Source organism: Cynocephalus volans, chromosome 9 (genome assembly GCF_027409185.1).
Source record: "Cynocephalus volans isolate mCynVol1 chromosome 9, mCynVol1.pri, whole genome shotgun sequence".
In the NCBI taxonomy this organism is placed as follows: Eukaryota; Metazoa; Chordata; class Mammalia; order Dermoptera; family Cynocephalidae; genus Cynocephalus; species Cynocephalus volans.
Window position 1 is genome coordinate 140,803,916 of NC_084468.1, and position 19,055 is coordinate 140,822,970.

The 19,055-nt window shown below is 40.3% G+C and overlaps 1 protein-coding gene across 1 annotated transcript in view; it reads left to right on the forward strand.

The window, feature by feature from the left end:
* The window catches only part of FNIP2 (folliculin interacting protein 2), a 226,989-nt gene extending 208,147 nt beyond the window's left edge, over positions 1 to 18,842 (forward strand). Inside the window, exons 16-17 of the mRNA XM_063107874.1 lie at positions 17,702 to 17,751; positions 18,825 to 18,842. Coding sequence (XP_062963944.1) covers positions 17,702 to 17,710 — 9 coding nt within the window. The 3' untranslated portion in view covers positions 17,711 to 17,751; positions 18,825 to 18,842. The remainder of the gene's footprint in view (positions 1 to 17,701; positions 17,752 to 18,824) is intronic.
* The last annotated feature ends 213 nt before the right edge of the window (positions 18,843 to 19,055 follow it).

Consider the following 19,055-nt stretch of genomic DNA (forward strand, 5'->3'; position numbering starts at 1 on the left):
TTTTTGACCATGTTATGGCTTTGAACAAAACACTGAGCATGAAAGATGAATTGTAGACAGTACTAAAAGGTGACAGATAGAAATCTTCAGGATCCATACTGGTAGTGGTCAAAAAGATACAAAAGTACCTTAAAGACAAGATTTTTAAGTCAGAGCAATCATAGGCTGACAATAACCTGATAATCATACATAAGTAAGAAATATGTAAAACATAGGTAGGTCAACCTCAGGGAAGCATAGAAATTGGGGAGTCAGAGTGGCAAGTGCTGATAGTGTCTGCCCACCACAAAACAGGGTGAGGGCTCTCTTTTTGAGAGGCATGCTCAAAAAAGGAATTAGGATTGGCCAGGCTGTTATGGTTTAATGTCATGAAGTCAATGTTTAACATTGTTTTACCTACAATGCCAGTATTGTTCTCGTATAGCTCTGTAAATTATTGATGCTAGCAGTATTTTCTTCCAAAATGTATTTAAAATATATTTAAGAATATAGTGATTATATAATAATAATGTGGTTGTTGTCAGTAAACTGTCTTTAAGAAATGCTATATTGGAGATTTCCAGGTCATTACGTGTGAGATCATCTGATATATGGCTGCCTGATATTCCATATACACACTAATACATTAAGTATCATATATCTATTACTGTGATTCAGTTTTTTTTACCTGTAAAATGGGTATAACAATATCTACATCACAGAGTTTTATAAGAATTAAATGAGATAATTCATGTAAAGAATTTAGAACAGTGCCTATTTTAAGCAGTCAGTAAATGTTACAAGATGATGATGAACTGGAACATATATTTAATGATCACTGGTCTATGTTTATTTTCTTGTTATAATTTTAATATGCATTTATTAAATAGGTCAAATGTTGACTGTTCTTAGAGCAAATAATTAATATATGAAACCATATTTCATTGTCTGCTTTAATCCAAGAATACACTTTATTTTATAATTCCATTCATGTTAAGTCCTTTCAACACATTATAACTTAAAAATATTGCTGTGGTTATGTAGCCAGGATTCAAGAAATATTTACTAAAACTATGCATGAAGTGAATTTGAGAAACATTACATTAGACATTAGATAATTCCATATTTTCTTTCTGTTCTGAGCCTGTAACAGTGGTTTACGGGTAAACATTTAACAACTGGCTCTCAAGGGAAAAACACGGTTTCTGCATTTACCAATTTTTGTGGTAAAATATTCCCACTATGGCCAATTTCAAAGTAGCAGTGTGATGTCACTGAAGGCAAAGATGGAAAGAGATGCTAACAATTGGCTCTCCCAAGCAGGTACAAGCTGGCTCCCACACATCATTCATATAAACACTTAGAATTTACTGATTATAACATGGCATCTCATGTGATGTTCATTCATTCATCATACCAATGGTTCTCAAAGTGTGGTGCCCTTACCAAAAGCGTAAGCAGCACGCAGGAACTTATTAAAAATGCGAAATCTCAGGCTCCACCTGAAACAGAAACACAAACTCTGAAGGTGGAGCCTCGCAATCTGTGTCTTAATTCCTCCAAGTGATTTTGATGCATGATAACATTTGAGAACCACTGCCCTATATATTGTTGTTTTTGAAGGGGCAGAAGTGCCAAGCAGCTTCTAACATACATTAATTAGTATCCCAAGACTAACAATATTGGTGTTCTGATTCTTAAAAGCATGTAATTATGAACTCCGAAATTGCAACTCACGTATTCCTGGAATCAAGGAAGGATATCAAGCTGCTACTGTTATGAGAAAGAAGATAATTTTATCTTCAAACATTTGCATGTTTCAGTTGCTGTTGAGAGGTTCTGAGAAGGGGTAATTAAGAGCTACTCGATGTGATTTCTGGTGGCTTCTGCAGTAGAGAACATGGGCAAAATTTCTGGGCTAAAGTAGATGTCCTGCTATATTAGTGCACATATTGATCCACTTGTGTTGCTGGTTGGTTGTTTGGAAATCACATTAATACAGCCCTAAATTCAGTTATACCGTACACAGTACTGGCAGAGAGGTACATGGTTTCCAACATGTTCTGGGGGTGCTTTGGATTGGGGCACCTGCAGAGGTCAGCAGGTACAATCTTATGCCATGTGTAGGGTTCCCACTCGCAGCACATTTTCATCTAACTGCCACAATTATCTCCAGTAACAGAAGCACATTCTGTTTTTGGCCAAGTTCCTGTAACAATCACACATTGGTCGGAATTCTGAATTCTAACTGATGATCGCTCTCATTGGATGGCCTTTCAGATACGAATAAAGGCTCACACTAGGCTCTTTTGCAAATTAGGCTTCCTCATGTCTTTCAGGTGTTCTTCACATAGCATGGTTCTCAGGCTCTGCCCCATTCTGCCTCTTGATGCTCTTCAGTGTATTGATGTTCCCTTAAAATGTGACACAACCACAAATAATGCCACAATGTGGTCCAATCAGGACAGACTGTTTAGCAAACACAGAAGTCTGCTAATGCAGCCCACGGTTATGTCAGCTCTGTTGGCAACTGTGCTGACCTCTGGGTGCATTTGAGTTTAGTCAGCAACCAATCGCATAATGTCTTACCTATCGTCTACTTGGATTGTTGATTTTTTAACCCCAAGTTCAAGGTTCATGCTTATTCCTATTAAATTAAAACCTTGTTAGTTTCAGTCCCTAATTCTAAAATATTAACATCTTTTATAATCCAAATTGTCATCCAATTTTACTCTTTCTCCTAGGTTTCTACTTTCTGCAAACCAAATAGCATGCCTTCTCTCTCTCTGTATAAAATCACTGAGAAAACTGTTGAACAAGACAGAGCTAACTCCTGCCCCCTTCCCTCAATCAATTATTAAACAACAAAGCTTGAAACTAGAATAAAATGACCAAGTGAAGTACCAATTAAACTTTGACTTTCACTTGCTAATTTCACTTCAGTCCATATTTTAGCTGAAGTAGCCTGAAAAATGAAAACACTGCAGTCACTATAAATAATTTCTAGGGAACATTTAGAATGCCTAATAGGTATTAAATATTTGAAATGTGAATTCCTGTTCTTTGATGTGTGCAGAAGGAGGTAGTTTAAGAATAGTGTGGAATAATTAAAAGCTTTTATCATGATCCTAGATTAATCGAAGTATTTAGAGAGTAGTGACCCTAAACTGAAAACCATTACTACAAAATTTAGGTTTTTTGTAATTTTCTTTAAGTTTGTGTTTACAAAAATTAGTCCTCAAATGGCTCCTGAATCTATAAAAATTGAAAATAATTATAAAGAAAAGTTTTTAAAAAATATTCTCCTTAACACAGTATTAACACTTAGAATTTACAGGCTATGTGAAGAATTTACAGGCTAAACTTCATTGATGAGCCACGTGATTATGTGAAAGGTGGAGCTGAAAGCAAATAGCATCATGATCACAGATACCACTATTTAATTCAGGGGGTGGTCTCTGAGATGATATCTGATCTGATACCTTTAGAGCACCCAGAGAGGAAAGATTAGAAATTGTGTTTTCAGTAGACATGATGAGGGAACCGTAGCGGGGGGAAGAGGTGGTGATTTTTTCATGTTCTAACCCTGGCTTATCTAGCACTGCAGTGTATTGAAATAATTTTTGATAACTTTATATTGATACAAATTGACACTAAAGATCCTGCTTATTTAGATTTTTCCTTCAAAAGCAGTATTGTGTATTGTTGCATTAGTGCTTACAGGAAAGCAAATTAACTTTACACATTTAAATATGTTGTCAGCAGTTCTGAGGCTACGATTATTACTCAGTGGCTACAGTGTCCTCACAGTAACCAAAATATCACTTTTTTTTTTTTTTTTTTTTAAAGATGACCGGTAAGGGGATCGTAACCCTTGACTTGGTGTTGTCAGCACCACGCTCACCCAGTGAGCGAACCGGCCATCCCTATATAGGATCCGAACCCGTGGCCTTGGTGTTATCAGCACTGCACTCTCCCGAGTGAGCCACAGGCCGGCCCCAAAATATCACATTTAAATGTTTTTAAAATGAGAAATACAGAGAAATTGGAACCTTTGTGCTGGTGGGAATGTAAAACAGTACAGTGCTATGGGAAACAGTGCACTGATTCCTCAAAAATTTCAACAGAAAAATACCGTAAGATCCAGCAATCTACTTCTGGGGCCATATACCCAAAATAAAGGAAAGCAAGAACTTGAACAGATATTTGTACACCCATGTTTATAGCAGCATTATTCACAACAGCCAAAAAGCATAGAAGCAACTCGTATCGATTGACAGATGAATAGATACAGAAGATGTGGTATCGTTTGCTGGGGCTGCCGTAACAAAATACCACAGACGAGGTGACTTAAACAACAGAGATATATTTTCTCACAGGTCTGGAGGCCAGAAATCTAAGATCAAGGTGCTGTCAGGGTTGTCGTCTGGTGAGGCCTCTCCCCCTGGTATGTAGAAGACCGTCTTCTTGCTGTGTCATCACATGGCCTTTCGTCCATTCATGGGAGAGAGAAAGCTCTGGAGCTCCTTTCTCCTCTTATAAGGTCATCAGTTCTATCAGACTAGGGACCCACTCTTATGACATCATTTAATGCTAATTATCTCCATAGAGGTCCCATTTCCAAATACAGTCACATTGGGGGTTAGGGCTTCAACATATGATTTTGGGAGGAACAATTCAGTCCATAACAACATGCAGTGGAATATTATTCAGCCTTAAAAAGGAATGAAATTCTGACACATGCTATGAGGTGGATGAGACTTGAGGACATAATACTAAGTAAAACAAGCCAGTCACAAACAGACACATAGGGCAGGATTCCACTTATATGAGGTTCTTAGAGTAGTCAAATTAATTGAGACAGAAAGTAGAAAGGTGGTCACCAGAGGCGGGGGGAAGGGGGCAAGGGGGAGTTAATGTTTAAACGGGTATAGAGTTTCCGTTTTGTAGGATTAAAAAGTTCTGGAAATGAATAGTGGTGATAGTTGCCCAACAATGTGCATGTACTTAATGCCACAGAACTGTACACTAAAATATGGTTAAAATGTTACATTGTATGTTGTTTATTTTACCAGAATTTTTTAACAAAAGGAAAAAATGAGAAAAGCACTCATAAATTAAACCATTCATGTTGGTGTACAATCCCAAATGGTACTCACTCTTCATGGATCTATTTCTCCTGGAACAAATTTAGACACACACACCTGCCCTATTGCCATGATGTGCTTTCAGTCTGTCAAACACTAGTCTAAGACTTGGTTTTATGCTTTCGGTCTATGTTGTCTTTTCAAATGTGTCAGATGGCTATTTCATAATTTACACCAACCTATCTATAGAATCTTTTAAATTTGCAGTATGAATTGCAACTTAACTTTTCCCATTTGTTGTCATCACAATGATGGTAATAAAATTACATATTTACTGGATTATGGGGAAATCAGTTTGGGGATTTCCAAGTGCTCGAGAATGTAAATAATTTAACAATATTGTCAGATGTTAATTGACTCTAGCAGAATTGGAAAGTCCCAAATTTATTTATGCCTTCTGTTTTTTTTTTTTGTTTTGTTTTGTTTTTACTTCCTTGACTAATATACAAATGCAGGGAATGCCTGAGTCCTAACACACAATAAATATTTGTGAATAAATGAATAAGTGTGTGTATTTGCATGTTATGAAAAGAATTCCCTTACTGAAGGAAGGAAGAAATCCAATGTCTCATGCAAACGAATCATGTTCAGGCCTCTAAGCAACACATTCTGGAAGAGCATTATATGATTGCAGGAATAATTTATTTTCAAAAATACAACTAATAATTTCCCCTTTAGAAAAAAATTATTTAAGTGCAGCAAAGTATTTAGAAACGAAATTCAATTCAATATCATTCAGACCCTTTTGTAAAGCAGAAACAAGAAAAACTGTTATGACTTCTGGGTATCTGTCTTAATGCCTTTATACATATTGTAAGACAAAAATTTCAAGATTTGCTAGACCAAGGGAAGAGAAATAGCCTATCTTATTAGAAAGAAGAGAGAAAAAACAAGTAAATTTTGCTTTTTGCAATGCTTTGCACTGTAATTTATGTATAAATATAAATAATGTATATTAAAATGCTCACAAAATTAAAAACCTCAAATTTTGTGCAATTATAGTTATTAATTATTATAGCTGTTTAAAATTTATATTAAGAGCTTACTATATGTGCAATATTATGTTGATAGATGAGGAGGAAACAAAAGCATAGGCTGGGCTTAGCCCTCAGACAGGTTATAATCCAGCTAAGAAAACAGTCGTACACACTGGACAACTAGAGCAAAGCTGGGTGATGCAATCTTTCACTGAAAAAGAAACTCAAAGAAAGGTATAATCAGCTATTAGTAGTCATAGCAATATGGGTCCTGAGCAGGACTTACATGGACTGATGAAATCAGCACACAAGTTTAAAAAATTAGAATGTGCACTGCTATATCCTACAAGTATAGAAATGTAAGGGCTTAATAAACATGAATGGATGAAAGAATGAATGGTATGAATATTTGACAGCATCAAAATAAAATGCACACGCTGTTTTCTCTAGCAATCCCACAGAGTAATCCCAAAGTTACCCTTTGTTTCTATTTAACAAAGGTTTGCTTAGATATGTTGGGCAAGGATGCTTATTTCAGCACCGTTTGTCATAGCAAAAACCTGGGAACAGTCAGTGCATATCAGTGAGGCAGTGATTAAATAAATCGTGGCACATCCAAAAATAAAAATAAAAAACGAGACTTTGTAATTCAAAAAATAAGTGTACAGTCAGATACATGTGAAATGCGGAGATGAGAATCTGTTAAATTTTCTACTCTATGTGTAATAGAAATGAAATGTAAAACAGATTTCCAAAATCACTGCCAATCTCCATTAATCAGACCATTCTGAGATGCTATAGGTTCACATAAAAAAATTGTAATTTTCCACCCTCTTCAGAAGCTGACTACTACTTAAGCAGATGAAGAAATTCAAGTGATAACCACGGACCGATTAGCTGAACCACGGACCTATTAGCTGAACTCCCTTTAGGCCACTTGTTATTCCACTAATCATGAATAAAAAAATATTACCTTTGCTCCATCAGGTGTTACATGTTCATGTTATTTATTATTGGTGAAAATGCAACAATTTAAAAATTACAGATCCTTTTCTAGTTCCCAATTTTCTAGTTAACAAAAAAAGGGGGTATTATTATTATTATTATTATTATTCATTCTCAGCGAGGCTTTCTAGATTGCCATCTTTTCTACTTGATTTTTGCACCTTTTCTTTGGTAACCCCTGTGGTGGCAGCCTAGCTACTTCAAGCTTGTTTGCCAGCTAAAAAGGCTAAAGTAAGGACCCTTACTGTGCTTTCAATTTCGCTTTTTCACATCAGCCTGCCTCCCACAAGGAGACACTGGGCACTGGGCGAGCAGCAGCTGTGCCCGCGGAAGAAGCTCACTTTGAGGCTGCACAGTTCCCTTTCATTGCTTCCCTCAATGCATCTGCAATACTTTTCCTTTTCCATTTCTACTAGAAGGCAAATCTCTGTCTCTCCTGAAGGAGATGGACATAAGTAACCACCACCTTGGAAAACTCTGTAGGGAGAGATAAGAGAGGAGGGGGTTGGGGGAAGAGAATATGGATTAGAAGGAGCAGGTAGAAGCTTTTTATCTGGATGTCGCTTTCGTCTGTGCCCTATTAGTGAACGAATCATGTAAATCATCGAGAAAGCAGTGTTAGAGAACTTTTGGATGAGGAAGGAAGGAGATACAGTGGAGGACTCCTCTCCTTTCTATCAACATATCCCATTCCAGGCAAAGAAGTGGTAAGCAAAAATATGTAGTGAACAATGATGTGTGCCTTCTGCATTGCCCTTTCATGCTGAGATAATTATTGACCCAGTTCAGCAATGAATAGTTATCCAGAATGACTCTCTGGATAGGAGAATAATCAGTCAAACATGTAAGTTAGTGCCTGTGAATAGCACGATAAAGAAAAATGCCTTCAATTGCAAACATCTCAAGGATTTGCCAATCAGTTCATTCATTTACTCCTTCCTTCCATAATTTCTTTTTAGTGTTCTTTGTGTTAGGCTGTCCTTGTGCTAAGACTATGTACATCCTGTCTCCCTTTCCTCTGAAGCTGGAAACAAAAAGAAGGTGAGTCTCAGAAATCCTGGTCCCCCAGCTGGAGTTGCCCAAACAGATAGCTTCACAAGAAAGATTTTGCCTGTGAGATACCCACCACAGTGAGTCCGTCAACACCAGTTCAGGAAAGTGATTAAGATGCTGGGGAAAAAGCAATAGGTCAGAGCCAGTAAGCCAAGCCAATGTTGGCTTGAAAATGGTAAAGAGGGAGTCTTGGGGCAATAAGATACAGAAGGAGGCAAAACAGAGCAAAGTGTGGGGCTACAGTAAGAATGAATCGTGCAAATCCAGGATACTGGCTACTGTGTCTGTTTCAGGTGTGGCTTGGGATGCTCCTTACAGACTGAAAGTGGGCTTTAAAGTTGCACAACAAAGTAGAACCCACAGGATTAGCTGGACCCAAGTAGGTCTCTTAGTGCCTCCAAGCCTCCAATGTTGATGACATGGGTGGCTCACATGAAAACTGGTGCCTAAGTACTACCTAGACTGGAAGTCAGTGAAACTGAAGGAGTCAAGAAAGGACATGGGGTCTGCACCACAGGGTGAGCCGCATATCAGCCACGGCATGTGTGGCTGTGACAGCACCTGGTGACCTGCACCAACCTTCTGCTGCTTCACTTCTGCCTTCCAAATCTCACACAAAATGTTTCTGTGGCCCAGATTAACCCAAAACTATGCAGGGAAAGGAGCTCTGGGAAGTGTAGTTTCAACTTAGCTCAGTTGACACAGTACAAACACGTAGGTTGTGGCAAAGAGTTCAGTCAGGTAACATGTTGTTCCTCTATTTGCAATTTACATAATTTATTTGACTAGGATGAGGCAATACCTACTAATTAATGATGGAAACTGGACAAACACATGGATAGCTTATCATTGAACGAGGCAAAAAAAAGCCCAAAATATAAAAAGTGAAAGGAGCTTTTATGTACATTTGGTCCCTAAGTGAGTAGGATAGCTCGGAATGCTAGTCTTGGTCCTGTTGCAAAGTCTGAGGCCATCCCTGAATTACTGGAAATAATTTGGGATAAGTTCAGAGTCTTCTCCTTGGGTTTGCAAAGATCTCAACAGATGGTCTGATAAACATCATCTTTAGTCAAGAGGAATAGCAGCTCCAAACCAGCCAGCGGTAAATGGGCCCGTGAATGTCACCTGTCTGTAACTGGGTGAGATTTCCTGAGAGTAGAGGTGGGCAACAACCTAGTGATACCTGGGGAATCGGCTGAACCTTTTCGTCTTTCTCTGATGCAAGGGAGGAAGTTGGTAATAGCTTATGCTCATCTATGAGGGACTTGCCTAGTATCCTGACGTCAGGAATACTTCCATGTCCTGCTTTGTGCTTAGCTGATTTCTGTCTGTATGTTGCACCGGGGTGGGAGAACCTGGCCTGGCGAGGGTGGCAAATAAGAGTCAGGGTTAGGATGACCAACTCTCCCAGTTTTAGGCTGAAAGTGCAGTGTCCTAGGAATCCCCTGATCCTAAGTAAACGGGGACGGCTGGCCAACTAGGGCAAAGTATGAATGTGGCTGGAACAAGAGGGCTTTGTCGACAACAGGAGAAGCTAAAGCCGAAGGAGAGGGCAAAGGAAATGCACGAGGACTGGGACACCAGCCACCAGGCCTGTTGCATTGGCTTGTAGGCGGGAAAGGGACAGTAAATCAGTTCTGTGTTGGAGCTGAATTTCAAAGCTCTAATCAAGATTTCCTAAGTGTCCTTTGGCAGCAATCTTTAAAAAATTGTAAACAGAGACCAGCCAAAGTTTGTGAGTCTCTGTGTGCAGCTTTCCCCTTCTCATTCTTTTTCTATCTCTTTGTAACTGTAGAAGAGAAAAACATGCGGGGAGATGTGAGGGGCTGGGGTGGGAGTAGACACGGAGGTTAAGGCTCTATCAGTCACTTGGTGGGGGAAGGAGATAGAAGATCCTCGGGATTGTGATTCCTTTCAATGAACAAACCACAGGAATAACCGTTATGGCTGAGGTTGTCTTTGAAGCTGCCTTATGGTATAGTCACCCGCTCAGCATTGCATCTACTCACTTGTGTCTAGTTGACATGTGCAAAAGTGAGTGCCAGCAAACTGAAGCATCCCTGCTCTGGGACCTGCTGCCTCTGGGCTGGGCGGGGGTGGGGGGATCTTTTCCTTTACATTTATCTGTGGGGCTACCCTATGCCACCGTCTGAGAATGCTGAACTCTGCTGTAACTGATGGTCCTTACTTTCTGTACAATGCATAATTTTCCCATGGGCACAATCTCGGCCCCAAAAGTATGTTTCAATGTATGCGGCTGCCAATTGGAGAAAGCTATTCACATAAAGATGCTGTGGACCAGGGTAACTGTGAACCTCAAACCCCAATTCACAAAGGCAAAGGCTCTCAGCCTCCCACACTGGCTTGTGAACGAGCAGCTTCTCTACATAGGTGCTCGTGTCTCAGAGTGCTCCAGGTGAGCAGCAGCAGGGAACGAACACATGTAACAATGATTAATGGGGTTCTTAACCAATATATAGATGAATGTAAATAACTCCTTATGTTAGTCTTCACACAAAACCATCCACTCATATAGACAATATTTCCACAGCACCTCCCCTGCTTCTGAAGCAGAGGTAAACACAGTCTTATGAGATTTACTGCAAACTCATTTCAGTCTTTATCTTCTGAGTAGTTCGGTGCCTAGGTCAATGATAAGCTATTATTTATTTCTGACCCACACCAAGGGAGAGATCTGAGAAAAGGAAAAAAAAAAAAAAAAAATGCCTGAGATCTGCAGCTGATAGTTTTTTTGTTTGTTTTGTATCCATGCAGACAAGAGGAGCTGGCATTCCTCAGGACATTTCCACATCTCAAAGAGTGTGTGTGCACACAGGCAAATACACACCCTGGGGAGACGTAGTGATGGGAAAGGGTAGTGTGGTTCAGTGGTCGGTCTCGTGTTCTAAGTGGCTACAGAGTCTTCAGGCAAGCAGATGAAGGAGATCTACCACATCATTTCCTAGGATCATAGAATCATTGGTTTTTTGTTGTTGTTTTAAAACTTCCTTATTTAGCCTACATGACAAGCTTGTCTACTTTGTTCTGCTTTCATTTTGTGAAAAGAGGGTGGTGATAGCTACTTAGCTTGTAAATTGAACTCTGAGTCTGGAAATTCCTAAAAGAAAGAGACATGGGTGGCATTATTTCCTTGCTATGAACGAAGGATGCTATGAGCATGTCTTCACTAATCTTCCTGTAAGTCGCATAGCTCTGTTTGCATAAGCTTTGACTACTTAGACTCCTTATTATTCTGTCTCCTGAGATGAAGGACAGATTTCATTCTTATATAATCATTTACAGAATGGTATAATGCACACTAATTTGAATTATACGAGTGTTCCTTTCCTTTCTTTTCTTTTCTTTTTTAATTGTGGGCTTTTAAATTGCTTTTTAAAATAATGGTTGCAAGTCATGCCTTCTGATCTTCTGACTAGAGACAATTTGACCTTAAAAAGCAGTTGAATTGGAGCATATGTAAGCAGAACGTGTACAGTTCCTATTGCTCTTGGGTCTACTGTGTTTCCCACAGTGTGTCACACGGACTGCCTCTATCACAGTCTCCTGGTATGCCTCTTTAACATGCAGGTTCCAAGGCCCCAGAAAAACTAACTTAGAATTTGGGGCATAAGACCTGAGACTCTGCATTCTTAAAAGTTTCCATAAGTGGTTCTTATGCACATTACATTTGGAGAATCCAAGCCCTGGATTTGGGATTGTGGTTAGTTCAGGGCCCCCTTCAGGGAGGTTGTGATGGATAATTTTCTGCATCAACTTGACTGGGCTAAAGGATGCTCAGACAGCTGGTAAAGCATTATTTCTAGGTGTGAGATTAACATTTGAATTGGTAGACTGAATAAAGAAGATATCTATCACCAATGTGGGTGGTAGCTTGAGGGCCTGAATAGAACAGAAAGGCACAGGAAGGAGAAGTGAATTTGCTCTCTGCTTGAGCCCTCTGACATCAGCACCCCTGGTTCTCAGGCCTTCAGGTTTGGAGTTTGAAACTATGCCACAGGCTTTCCTGGTTCTCTAGCTTATAGGTGGCAGATCATGGGACTTTTCAGCTTCCATAATCACGTGTGCCAATCCCTCATAATAAATCTCTTTCTATATATCTGTAACATATCTTATTGGTTCTGTTTCTCTAAAGGACCCTAACTAATACAGAGATCTTGGTATTACTGGCTGTAGACTGTCATGAAGAACCCAGAAACTGGATTTGGCTCACATTTCATGGCACATGTGTCTCCTTTTCCCTCAGTAGCTGCCCCCTCCTCCAGTTACACATTTATGAGTTTTGGCCATTGTTTAGTAAACTTGGGAGCTCCTGCACATGTTCCAGCCGCTTAGGGTTCCTGGCTCTGTTCTCAGGTCCCCCACACCCTGTCCCTCCATTGCCAGGGCAGTTCACTTGACTGCCAAGAATAAGGCTTAGGAATAAAGCAAATCTCCCTTCTCCCTCAACTAGGAGAAGGTTTCCTATGACTTTTGCAGGTCCTGTTCAGAGCTACAGTTAGGGGTGGTCCTGACTAGGAATTCAGTTCTGCTCACACTTTACTTGGAAATGGAGTAGTTGTGGAATGTAGTGGATTGAAAGAATTATGTACCCCAAAACTCACTGAAGCTTGAATTATGCCACCCAAGTTTTATGTATTAGAAACTTAGCCCCCACTGTGACTGTTAAGAGGGTGGGAAATCCTGTTATGGTAATTGAAAGGTGGAGCCTTGAAGAGGTGATTGGATTGTAGGACTGTGCAGTGGTAAATGTATTAAAAATGGTGGTCAGGGGTGTGGTTCTGAGGGCTTTAAAAGAAGAGGAGAGTCTGTCTCTGCTCTCTCTGTTTCCACCATCTTGCAATGTGAGACCCCTGGGTCACTGTTGCCACCACCAGATGGAGTTTGGACTTCCCATCTCAGAAACTATAAGCAATAAATTTTGTTTTTCTTTATAAATCATCCAGTTCCATGTATTTTGTTATAAGCAACAGAAGCAAACTAATACAGAAAGTTGGTACCAGAGAAGTGGGATGCTTATAACAAATACTTTAAAATGTGGAAGTGGCTTTGGAACTGGGTGTTAGGCAAAGGTTGGAAGAGTTTGGAGGATCCAGAAGAAGCCAAAAAGATGAGGAAAAGTCTGGAATGTCTTAGAAGACTGGTTATGTGGTGGCGAGCAGAATGCTGATAGAAATATGGACCATAAAGGCCATTCTGAGAAGATATGAGATGTAAATGAGAAGGGACTTATTGTAAACTGGGGCAAAGATCACCCTTGCTGTGAACTGGCAAGGAACTTGGTTGCATTCTGTTCATGCCCCAAAGTTTTATGGAATGTTGAACTTCAAGGTGCTGAACAAGGGTATTTGGGAAAAGGAATTTCCAAGCAGCAAAACATTCAGGAAGCTGCATAGCTACTTGCAACAGCCTATGCTGAGCTACGGCAGAAAAGGCATGACAAAAAGCCAGAATATATAATTAAAAGGAAAGCAGAGGTCAAAAAATTGGAAAACTTTCTGCCTGGCCACAAAAGAAAGGGTGTAGCTCAGGGAACCTTTGCTAAGGAGATGAACACAGAAGAAAAGGGTTATCAAGAGAAGGGAAAAAAGACTTTGAAGGCATTCCAGAGATCTTGGAGTCTGACACTTCCATTACAGGCCCAGAGGCCTAGGGAGACGGGATGGTATCAGGAACAGGCCTGAGGCATCCTTGTTGGGCTCACTGCCCAGGGCCACCTCAGGATGCTGTTCTCTACACCGGCACCCTAGTTGCTTTGGCTGCTCCAGCTGTGGCTAAATTGGCCCCAGATGTGGCTGGACCCACAGCTTTGGAAAATACAAACTGGAAGCCTTGGTTGCTTCCATGTGGTGTTAGGTCTGTAGGCTTGCAGAATGCCAGAGCTGTGAAGGCTTGGAAGCCTCCAACCTGATTTCAACGGATGTATGGAAAAGTCTGGGGGCCAGGGAAGAGATCTGTCACAGGGGTGGAGTCACCGCAGACAGCCTTCGCTAGAGCAATGCTGAGCTGAAACATAGGGTCGGAGTTGCAGCAGAGAAACCCCAACAGCACCATGCCTAGAAGAGCCATGAGAATGGGACTGCCATGGAGACTCCAGACCTGTGGAGCTACCAGAGTGGAACACCAGCCAGGGAGAGCCGAAGTGTGTCCTGAAACCAGGAAAGCCATAGAAGTAGAGTGACCCAAGGACATGGGAACCCAACCCCCATACCATTGCACAGAGGAGGCCAAACATGGAGTCAAGATACCTGATTCAACAGCTTTGAGATTTAATGCCTGCCCTGCTGGGTTTCAGACTTGTTTGGGACCTGTCACACCTTTCTTTTGGCCTATTTCTACCTTTTGGAAAGGGAATATGTACCCTATGCTTGTCCCACCATTGTATTTTGGAGCTTATATTGATTTCACAGATGGGAATTTGAACTTTGGACTTTTGTGTTGAAACAAGTTAAGACTTTGGGGATGAAATGAATGTATTTGCATATGAAATGACATGAGTTTTGGGGAGCCGAGGGTGGAATGCTGTGGATTGAATTATGTACCCCCAAAACACATTGAAGCTTGAATTGCATCACCCAAGTTTTATGTATTAGAAACTTAGCCCCCACTGTGACTGTTAAGAGGGTGGGAAATCCTGTTATGGTAATTGAAAGGTGGATCCTTGAAGAGGTGATTGGATTGTAGAAGAATGCAGTAGTGAATAGATTGAAAATGGTGGTCAAGAGTGTAGTTCTTAGGACTTTAAAAGAAGAGCTAGAGAAGCCACAGCTGTGCCCTTCAGATGAAGTTACTTGGAGGAAGCAAGAGAGAAGAGGGCCTTGGTGGCCCCCAGGACAGCAAGACCACAAATAGGGTTCCCATGGACCCACGCAGGAGCAAGGAGCCAGAACAACTGGAAAAAGGGAGCCATTCAGAGGTTGGTGAGTCATTACAAGGGACCAGTGCAGGGTCCACCCCATTGGAAGTGTTTGGAGCATGGGCGGTGGGGGAGATGGGCTCACCCAGAGAAAACTGGGACACAGCAAGGACAGCCAACCCACTCCCCAATCAACACAGGACCACTCAGGGGAGACTGGTCGGGAAAGTAGAATTGCATGGGGTGCAGTTTAATGAAAAAACTCAGAACTAGATCAGAGTTTGTACACAACCCAGATCCACCAGGTCTCTGGAGAGCCGGAAGTACCTATAAGATCAACCATTAAACCCTGAGCTGCACAAAAAGCCTTCCCTAGGGAAATAGCAACAAAGCAGCAATTTAGGTCAACCACACAGTTCAAGTACTGGTTCCCACAGGAAGTTCCCCCATGTTAGAAGTAAGCAAAGGACAAAAAATTAGTTCTGGCCCAGGCACACCACCAACACCTTGGGCCTGCCTGGGAACTGGAGGCTTGGAGCCGGGGACCAGACCCCACTCCCACATCCAGGCAAACCATGCCAGCACCTCGGGGCCCACCTGGGGACCTATGGCATGGAGAAGGGGACTGGGCCCCCCCCCCCACAACCAGGCACACTGCACCAGTGCCTCAGGGCTCACCCAGGGACCCAAGGCATGGAGAAGGGAACCAGACACACCCCTCAACCAGGCACACCACCAGCACCAAGGAGCATGACAAAAATATCACCTCCATGTGGGTGGCCCACCACAGCCACCACAATAACCATGGCTGCCACAAAAGCAGCTAGACACCACAACCACCACACAGATGGTCCACCAGCCACTGGAGTGCATTGACACAAGAAGAGTCAACAGCAGAGACAAAGAAAAGAAGAGGATGTCTCTCTCCACAAAGCCCATTTCAGAGTGAAAGAAGAAGCATCTGCTCTATGATAGTATTTGGGGACCTGATCACACCTCTCAGCATTGGACAGATCATCTAGGCAACAAACTAACAGAGTAACCATTATTCTTTCAGAAGGAGAGAAGAAATTTAGGTTAATTAGAGGGGTAAAGGGGGAGGGGGTGGGGGAAGGCGAGAGCTTGGACAGGGGCATAAAGAATAACTACGATTTGTGCTAGTAATATTGATTTGATCAACATGTCTCAAAGCTCAACCCTCAAAATATGATTCAATAAATAAAATAATTTTTAAAAAATAAATAAATAAAAAATAAAAAAAATAAGAGCTTGAAGAGTCTCTCTCTACTCTCTCTGCTTCCACCATCTGCAATGTGAGACCCCTGGGTTGCTGTTGCCACCACCTGATGGGCTTTGGACTTTTCAGCCTCAGAAACTCTAAGCAATAAATTTCATTTTTCTTTATAAATCACCCAATTCTGTGTATTTTGTTATAAGCAACAGAAGCGGACTAATACAGATGCCTTGTGATGTTTGTCTGGTTCAACTCCTATTGCAAAGCAAAAGCAATCTATTCATTTCTTCCCCTCAAATGACTGCCTCTCCTGCAATCCGGTAGTTTCCAGAAATTATCTCCTCTATTTTAGAAAGTGCTGCTACAAATAAATGATCTGACCAACTAAATGACTTGATGTCTCTTTCAGTGCCATTTTTTTTTGAAGGCATGGATAATTTTCTATCTTCCTCAGACTTTCCCCGGGGGTACATTTTTCTAAAAGGTGATATCTGTGGTCAAAGGGACCTTTTAATAGGTGCTGTGAAAGGTTCTACCTTTTCGGAGATAATTGCTGGCAACTGGGGTTAGCAAGACAGTGAGGCACTTTATCCTTTTCTCTTGCTGTGAATGAAATTGACTAGGATTATACACAGCAGGTGTCAAAGGCAAAGTGTTTCCTTGCTAGAATTCAGCACGTGCTACCTCTCCTCTTGCAGGAGAGGGAGGAAAGGAAAGAGAAGTGGATTCAAGGTAAACACACAGAATGACGCCTGCAGTAAAATGTTTCCCACCCATAGCACCCTAATGAGATCTATCCTTCCTGACTATAGAATGACATAGAGTTTTCATCAACGAAGATTATGTAAACTAATGAGGTTTATAGCTAGAATTCCAAAATCTGCCATTTTACCATAAAATATTTTTAATGGAAATTATTTTTCTATAGTATGACTTAGATCAGATTTACAAGAAAATTCGAAAGGTCAATGTTTACCAGGTTAAGAAATACATTTTGTGGGAGCTGTAATTATTAGCATCACAAATAACTGTCTTACAGACCCAGTAGCTGGCAGTTGACAGTCACGTGCTGCATAACTACGTTTTGGTCAACTGTGGACTGCATATATAATGGTGGTCCCATAAGTTTATAATGGCTTTAACATATAGCCTAGGTGCATAGTAGGCTACACCGTCTAGGTTTGTGTAAGTACACTTTATGATGTTCACATGATGATGAAATTGCCTAATGATGCATTTCTCAGAAGGTCTCCTCATCTTTAAGTGACACATGACTGTACATATGTTGCTAGTGATTATGTCAGAGGACAATAGTTGACACATATGTGGAGCTTACCACACGTCAGGCAGTGTCTAAGTACTCTGTGTGCATTAACTCACTTAAAACTCTCAGCAATGCTAAGAAGTAAATATTATTATTGCTCTTTTACAGATGGTATAATTGAGGCAAAGAGAAGTAAAATATCTTGTCCAAGATCATCGGTAAGTAAATAGTAGAGCCAGAATAGTTTAGATCCTTGCTACTCAAAGTGTGGTCTATGGACCAGCAGCATGTGTAAAACCTGGGAGCTTGATAGACATGCAGACTCTCTGATCTACCCCAGACCTTTGGAATGAGAATCTGCATTTTAACAAGACCCCCCAGGTGAATCATATGCAAATAAAAGTTTAAAAATCAAGTGCTTAAGGGCTGGCCAGGTTGCTCAGCTGGTTAGAGCACGGTGCTGATAAAAAACACTTGCTTAGATAATCTTAGGTGGGTTTTTTTTGTTATTGTTGTTGTTTTTTTAATCTCCCCCACCCTTTAAAAATCTGCTTATGGCTTCAGACTTTGGGAAGTAAAGTGTAATTGTTTGGTTTATTAAGAAAAAAACAGAATTTTTATGTCTTCTTCCCAGCACCTTCCTCCCTAGATAATCAGCTTTTCAAAAAAAAAAAAAAGAAAGAAATGAAGAAGAAAAATTCAAAACCTGTGATTGAATTCATATCATATGCAGGCACTTTCATTAAATCATCATAGAAAATCTTATGAAGTAGGTACTATTATCCCCAAAGTACACATAAGAAAACTGAATTCAGATAGGTTGAGGGGAAAAGCCAAGATTGATATGTAAGTTTTCTGATTTTTTTCTTGAAGCAGTATTTTCATGATTATCTCTACTTTCTAGTAGGTAGCACACAATAAACAATCCACTAATATCTGACCAAAAATCTAATTTTTCAAACCCTATTCCAACAAGAGTTTTTTTGTTGTTGGTTTTTGTTTTTTTTTTTTTTTTTTTTGCTTAATCATTAGCATTTCTTCTTGATTTAAAGAAGTGATATTAATGTAACCTACAAGGTATATCAACTTTGGGAAATTAAATCATGACCCAGAAAGACGAATAAATTCTCCTCCCTTCCATATTAGCTCATGTAATAAAAGTGTTTATTGTTACATTTTTTTTCAAAAGGAGAAACAAATCTTGTCCCTAGAAGTCTTCTTCTAAGGAATTGGCGCAGATGCTTTCCAAAGTGATGGCAGCACCTAATGTTTTTTTTTTCTTTGCCTGCAGATGACATCGGTAATGATTTAGATGACCAACAATTTAAGATTGATTTAAAACTGTTGTCATCTGTAGATAAGGTCTTCATGTAATACTTACATTTTTGTAAAAATAATACTGTGTTTTATAAAAAGAACAGTGTTTGATGGAGGAAAATAAATATTGACTGCATAAGACCATCCACTTTTGTGTTATGCTGCAGCAGCTATATCTAATATGCCTTTAGTGAGTAAATAAATG